We start from the raw sequence: 7,277 nt of genomic DNA on the forward strand, positions 1-7,277 counted from the left end.
TCCCCCCAGCATTGGGCTCTGTTACTGCTGCCAGGCTCGGACCATGGCTTCATTGTCCTGCCGCTTCCAGGCCTCTCGGGCTCCTCATGCCACAGAGCAGCACCTGGAACAGACAACAGCAGCACAGTGGTGGGACAGGGGCAGGGGAGAGGTCCTGGCCTCCGCTGGGGGAGCCAGGGGGTCCAGCTGCCCCTAGGGAAAGGTTCGCCCTGCGCCATTCCTGCCCTGCTGCCCGACTGACCCAGTGAGGACTCAGCCTGAAGAGGCCGTCCTTCTCCCCAGGCCTCTGCTTTGTGGCACTGACCCTTGGATGCGCTACCTCCCCCTCCAGGGAGTGCCCTGCTCCCCCAGGACCCATGGGCGTGTCCACACGCGGCACTATTCAGAACAGCCCTTCCTGAATAACTGGCACTGCCTGTGGGACCCAGCCCTTATACAGCTGCACGAGGCAGGGAGTAGGATGCAGCCATATCTGGGGTGGAACATTGTTTAGGGCAGGAAGTGAAGAATAACGTACCCAGGTGAAACGGCAGTGGAAATTTCAGTCAGGGGCTCCCCACTCTGTTGAGATGGGGCCAGGCACATGGGGCAGTGCCCCTGCCCACTGCTGGGAGAGCTTTGATGACCACAAGTGCTCACCACCAGCTCCTATCTCGGGGAAAGACAGCTGCTCCTCCTTCAGCACAGTGCCTGCAAGGCCCCGGCGGGAGTCTCCCTGCTGCGGTGGGGCCTTTCCTGTAGGAGTCTCCCAGGCACCTATGATCAAGGCCCAATCCCGCTCAGTGATCACCAGGGGCTGTGTGCATCTGGGGAAGTTCGGGGGGGCTCCGGTGCCTGGCGCCTTGCACACCATTTACAGCAGGGCAGAGCGGACACGAGGCACTCTGCTGTGGCAGGAGCATTTCACGCTGTGCTAGTGCTCAGTGCTGCCCATGGCGCAAGGCCATGGAGACACAGTTACGTGGCCATGAGCCGGGGCTAGTCCCTGGGTGCCAGTGGAGTGGGTGCGGACGGGAGCTAGAGCAGCTGTGGGTGCAATGGGGAGTGAGCAGAACTGGGTCCTGCGTGGCCGAGAGCAGACGCAGGCCCATGCCCTGCGCCCGATGGGCGTGGCAGGACCCGTGCCGAGATGGTGGCAGCCTGCACGCTGGAAGCGCAGTGCTTGCTCAGCCATGCCTGAGTACACCCTGCTCGCCCGGCCATTGCAGTCATCAATGTGCGCTGGGACTTGGAACAGGGAAGGTGGATTCTCTCCATCTCATCCTGCATCTGCAGGCGGCCGGGCCGGCACAGGCCCCAGGATATATTTAGCAGCCCCCGTCTTCCTCGGGGATGGCCAGGGAAGACAAGAATAGCCTCGGCAGAGGGGAAGCGGGGGGGCCGGCCAGCCGCTCACGCTTCCCTACGTGCTTCGCTGCATGGGCCTGGCAGTGGCTCCGCAGAGGAAGGGCTCCCCCCGGCCGCTTCACCTGCAGCGCCACACGCGCTTGGCTGGGCCGTTGCAGAGCAGCGTGACCCGGGGCACGGCCCGCCCAGCGAACAGCTCCACGTGGCTGCAGTCACGTACAGCCGGGCTCAGGGCTGGCTGGGGGCACTCAGGGACTGATCTGTAGGGAGAAGCCAGGGGCCTCCCAGGCCCCTGCCCGCACAGCCCGGGGCCCAGAGTGTACTCAGCCCTGGTGCAAGCAGGTCAGAGGAGCCCCAGCGGCTAACACCAGGGCCCGACAGATCAGGACTCGACGCTCTGCAGATCACGCTGCTCGATGCAGCCGCCTTTGCCGCTTCTGACCATTCTTCCCCTCCCCCCCCCCCCCGGTGCAGCGACCCTGCAGCCACGCCACATCCTGCCCCAGCGCTGCCCTGAGCAGAGAGCAGCTGGCAGAGCTCTATCCCTGCTGGAGACGCCAGGACAAGGAAACATGCATCTAGCCCCTGGCCGGTCTGGCACTCAGCCCTCCTGGGGCTCCAGTCCTCTCCTTGGGGAGGGATTTTGTGCTGCATTTTGGCAGTGCCAGTTTGGGTCCCTGAGGCTCCGTTAACCCCTCCCTTCCCACAGAGGGCAAAGCGCAGGCACCAAGCTGCCCGTGCAGAGCTTGGTGGCTGGGCACACACTGCCTCTCATGGCCCTGTTCTGGGGATGGGCTGCTTCAGCTGGGACCCTGCTGCTGCTTGTCTGTCCCAGTGCGCGTGGCCCTTGGCACCCTCCCACTCCAACCAGCAGCTCCCTAAACACACCTGGCCCCAGAGGGGCCTGTGGCCCAACACCCAGCACTGCTCTCTGTAGCCGCTTCAGTGGAGAAGTCCCCAGGAGCTGGGAGGGGAAGGCCAGGGAAGCCCAGCTATTGTGCCCCTCTGTCCTGCTGGGGAACAGCAGGGCGGTGAGCACTGGGCAGGCTATGCAGCCCTGTAACATCCCCATGGGTGGGGATCGGGCCCTGGAGAGGGGGTCCCCTTACCATGGGACCATCCCCTCACCCTCAACGACTGCCAGCTGGTATAAATCGCTGGGGTGCCACTGACTCCCACGGAGCGATGCCCATTCACACCAGCTGGGGATCCGGCCCATTAACTCCATTGGAGCGATGGACACCAGCTGGGGATTTTACGTCACCTTTACATTAAAAAAGTGATTTTCCTGTTTGTGTTTGTAAGTTGGAAATTGCAGAAAAGCTCCGAAACGTGGTGCCATTCGCCTTCCCCTGAGTTCTGTGCACCCCACTGCGCCACAGCTGACTGGGGTATGGGACTGAGCCCGGGTCCCAGTAGCAGTGCTGCACAATGGCTGGCCATTCTGTACGCTTTCAGATATCAGGGTTTCAGTTTGCTCTTTGTCTCAGCCATCTAAACACTAGGAGATTTGGGATTTTTTTTCAGAATTTCATGACCATGGAAATTTGGCCACACACACACAGGAAATTGGGCACATTAGGCATTGCATAAACAGCTTTGTTCAAAATGGGCCCTTCTGGGCAAGATGCTTTGCAAAAACTGGGCAAATTTCAACCCACAATCCACTGGGGCAGAGCCTTTTCCGCGTTGCTGTGATTATTTCCATCTCTTGAGTCCATGCAAAAATAGACTTCCAGTGGGAGCTGGGGTGTTTTCCACTGTGCACTTAAAAAAACCCTCAAAGTCTTGGGACTGGATGTGCCCAGGTGCAGTAAATGGCCTGAGCCTTCCCTGTGGATTAGCATGAATTGAATACTCCTTACTGTATAATCAACAGTAATTGAATCTGCAGGGACATTAATCTGAGAGAGAAACATTTGCTGGAAGGTCACAGAAATTACCCAGGCCCCTCCCTCTGCTAGCCTGTGTTTTCCCTCTAAGGACACTGTGCCCTCTGCCTTCCTGAGTTCACCTTGTTCACTGCGGCTGCTATTTTCGGAAGCTGCTGGCAGTGAGTTATAGCCCCAGGCTGGAAGGCATAAATAGAGTCGCAGGGAGCACGGCTGTTGTGTTGAGCAACATCCTGGCCTTGATTTAATACACTGCTCCAGGCAATATACTGTGGCATGAGCAAATACAGGGCTGGGAAGAAAGCTCTCTGCATCTCATTTAGTCACAGCAAACAGAGGGAGTATCTGGGCTTCACTCAGCTGCCAACACATTACCACCTCATTTTGTAGGAAAGCAGGAACTTCGCACGCACAAGGTAAGATGATGCTCTGCTTGTAAACGGTAGGAAAATAAGGAATGTGTGTTTAGCATGGCATCACTTTGTATTGTAACAGCTCTGCTGGCTGAGAAGTAAACGCCCAGCTGTGTTGATCGACAACATACCAAAACCACTGGCATTGAATCAGAAAGATTGCCATCCACCCTGCCTGGCTTCAGATACAAATCTGCACCTAATCCCAGCTGCTGCACACACCGTTTTGCAGTGTGGGAACAAGCCCGTCTATTTCTGTACTAACTGGCCCCTCCATTCTGGGTTCCAGCCAGTCCAGTTTGAAAGGGCAAACGCGCTGCTAAATCCTAGATGGCTTTGGGTCCTGCTACTACCTTTTTCAGCTGAAACTGAGGAGGCAAATTGGCTCCAGCTGGGTTATTTAAGGGATTCCCGGGTTTGGGGCTAGGGATTCTGTGCGCTCTGTTAGGGTGGTGGAGGCAGAATGGAAAAAAGAACCATGTTAGTTTAACAAGGAAGGTAGGCCCTGCCTTAACCCTTCTCTGGCAGTCTGGGTGAATGGGCACTTTTCATTTAAAAATAACTTTACTCCTGTGCATCAGACTGCAAAACAAATTCTTTGTTCACTTGCTCCGGTCTTGTGCAGGCTGTTGAGCTTATTCCGGCTGGCGCGTGCTGTGTGTTGGTACAGATCTGGCTGTGAAAAAGGAGCACCTGGCTCCAGCTAGGGCTGAGAATTTATTCTTGCCTTGGTTATTTTTCATGCAGATAGTTTCCCCTGTCCCCAAGGGGGTGGCAGCCTCCTGGCTGGATCATTCACAGTGGCATCTTTGCGGGAGCGACTGTTGCCTGAGCTGAAATTCTTAGATCCCCTCTCCAGGGCTGCAACAAGTTTACTGAACCCCCTGTGTCCCAGCCACTAGACAGGAACAGAGTGCTGCCTGGATCAGGGATTACCGGAGCCTTTCAGGCCCGGCCATGACTGTGCTTGCTGCTGGCACATTGGGATCCAGCCCCACACAAGGGCAGCTGTAGGGCTGTCGGTGCATCTGACTAAGCCAGCTGCTGTGCACATTTTTACCAGCAAGGGCAATTAGCCATTGGAACCATTTCCCCAGGGTTGCGGTCATTTCTCCATCTCTGACCATATTGAAATCAGGACTGGATGTTTTTCGACAAGATCTGCTCTCGGGATTACTGTGGGGCAGCTCTCTGACTTGTGTTACACAATAATCTGGCCTTCTGATCTCTGCCTCTCCTGGATGTAAGAGTCAATGCAGATCGTGGGGTGCAAGGCGACTGGGCCGGTGTCAGTGGAATGCCTCTGCATTTACACTGGGGGAACTGAGGAAAGATGAAAAGAGGTGACAGAGAGAGGGGTTGGCCCTGGGGTATTCTGACAATGGGCAGCCGAGTGCCTCATCCTCTCCCCCTTATTTTGCAGCATGAGATCCAGGCTGCTGCTGACTGTGACCCATCTGCCCACGATCAACGAGACAGAGGAGATGTTGCGTCTTGGATGGAGCCACGCCCAGGCCGAGGAGCCTCTGGGCGGGCTGGATGAGTACGTCAGGTCCATTAGCCAGCTGGCCCAGCCGTCCTTGCTGTCCAGCGGGCTCCTGTGCCCTTGCCAGAGCAGCCAGAACAAGCCACGCAGGCCCCAGAGGGCATGGGGGAAAGCGGCCTGGAGAGGGGTCGCGCCCTGCAGCCTCGAGACGGTGCAGGCCAATGCTGCATCTCTCCAGGATATCACAGCCCAGTTCAATGGGCAGCATAGCCCCCAGGGGCTCACTGGCAGTGCCGACCCATTAGCCTGGCTCTTTGGACTCTCGGAACCAAGGGAGCAGAGCCTGGGCCCACGGAGACAGGCGAGTCCGGCTCCCTGCTCCTCCCAGACGGCTGCCGACGCAGACTGCCCAGCTGCCCTATTGCAGACGGCCGGGGGGAGCCTCAGTGCCAGCAGCGACCCCAGCAACACAGCCCAGAGACTGAACGGCTTGGCCCTGCCTCTGGAGCGGAGATGCCGTTGGCAGCGATCACGCAGGCGGGCGGCTTTGCCCAGCGGTGTGATGAGGGGCAGGCCCAGTAGGGCCCAGAGCACCTGCCTGCCTGTCATCTATGAATTGTGATGGGCTCTAATAAACCCCATTTGTAAATGGTGCTTCATGTGGCTGTTCTCTGGGGGTCCCTTCGCGGCTCAGCGAACGGCGCCCCACGCCTCTGAGCGGCCCCAGCCCTCTCTGGGCCGGAGCCCCGGCCTGCCCAGCAGCCAGGCTCTGCCCTGTGGTCTCCTCACAGCAGATGGGAACACACAGGGCAGGGCACAGGCACAGCGGATCGGAGGATATTGCCCTGAGTGACGGACAGACAGGCCAGCCAGGAGCCCCGTGGCACAGGTGGGGGGCTGGCTCAGTCCAGCTTTGAGCAGGGGGCTCCCTGCCATTCCAGCTCAACTAAGGGATTAATTTCAGCTCCGCGCTCAGCAGCGGTTGTGCGTCTCTGTCCCTGCACTGCACTGTCCCCCCAGCTCCCCCTCTGCCCCGACACTGCACCGCCCCCAGCCCCTCTGCTGCCCGGCTCCTCCTCTGCTCTGATACTGCACCACCCCCCAGCACTCAGTCCCCCTTTGCCCTGACACTGCACTGCCCCCCAGACCCTCCAGTCAACCCACTCCCCCAGCCCCTCCCTGCCCTGACACTGCAGCACCACCTGGCCCCCCTCCGGGCCTTCTCTGTCCCATGCTGGCAGGTGACATGTAGATTGCAATCCCCACTGCTGGTGAGATCTGTGATCCGTTGTCTCTATGGAGTCCTGATTCCCGCCAGGGATGATGGGGCAACCCGGTAGCCAGCCGCCCTGCTCTGGTGCACTGGACTGCTGCATTGACACACGTCCGTGAGGTCACGTTACTGGCTATGGCTGGCCGCACGGAGGTCAGAGGACATAAGAGCAGAGGTAGGCGAGCTGGGCCGGGCAGTGAGTGACTCCCTGCCGGCTGGGTCCGTGTGCAGCACCCAAGCATCTGTTGGCCCGCGGCACGGCAGCAGCGCTGGCGTGGTCTCCCTCCGCAGAGGTGGCCCTGAGCAGCGAGTTGCCTGGCCAGAGGGGAAACTTTGCCCACAAAGATACAGCTTGTCTGGCCCTTTCCCCAGCCCCAGGCCGCTGCTGTGACCAGCCCACTGCTACAGTGGGGCATTAAACCAACCCCAGACACTGCTCTGCTGGGGAGGGGCTGCGTAAGGACAAAGGCTGGAACTGTGCGGAGGACGGACATTCCCCTGCATGGAGGGTTGTGAGATTGCAGCAGCTGGGTTTGTGCGGAGTTGGAAGAGAGCTGACCATTTCTGGCTTCTGCGCAAAAGACAAGCCCCCGACCGTTTTGGTGGTGGGTCGCTCAAAATACTTCCTATTCCACCCTGGCTTTTTTCAGGTGTTTGATGATGTGGTAACAGAGCTGTAATCACAACACCAAATAACCTTAATCAACAAGCCTGAAATCAAACCTCGTGGACTGTTTCGTTGAGACAACAACATCCCAACGGGAGGCGGCGACAATCTGGGGACTTTTGCCTCCCAAAACAAAATGAATCAACCCCATTTTGCGAAGTGTTTGATTTCGACAGAACTGCCGTTTCTGAAAGAAAAT

The 7,277-nt window shown here is 58.4% G+C and overlaps 1 protein-coding gene across 1 annotated transcript; it reads left to right on the forward strand.

Moving 5' to 3' along the window:
- The first annotated feature begins 5,076 nt into the window (after nt 1-5,076).
- On the forward strand, nt 5,077-5,760 carry DEPP1 (DEPP autophagy regulator 1). Its single transcript, XM_067534283.1, has one exon. It carries the CDS (start codon nt 5,077-5,079, stop codon nt 5,758-5,760), a length of 684 nt encoding a protein of 227 aa, XP_067390384.1.
- Nucleotides 5,761-7,277: the final 1,517 nt, after the last annotated feature.

This window comes from Emydura macquarii, unplaced genomic scaffold (assembly GCF_026122565.2).
Source record: "Emydura macquarii macquarii isolate MOO-44397 ecotype Brisbane River unplaced genomic scaffold, CSIRO-AGI_Emac_v2 contig_67, whole genome shotgun sequence".
NCBI classification, from domain to species: Eukaryota; Metazoa; Chordata; order Testudines; family Chelidae; genus Emydura; species Emydura macquarii.

Bases quoted from the DNA above. Each gene is read 5' to 3' on its own strand.
- DEPP1 (XM_067534283.1), top strand. From the start codon at position 5,077: ATGAGATCCAGGCTGCTGCTGACTGTGACCCATCTGCCCACGATCAAC.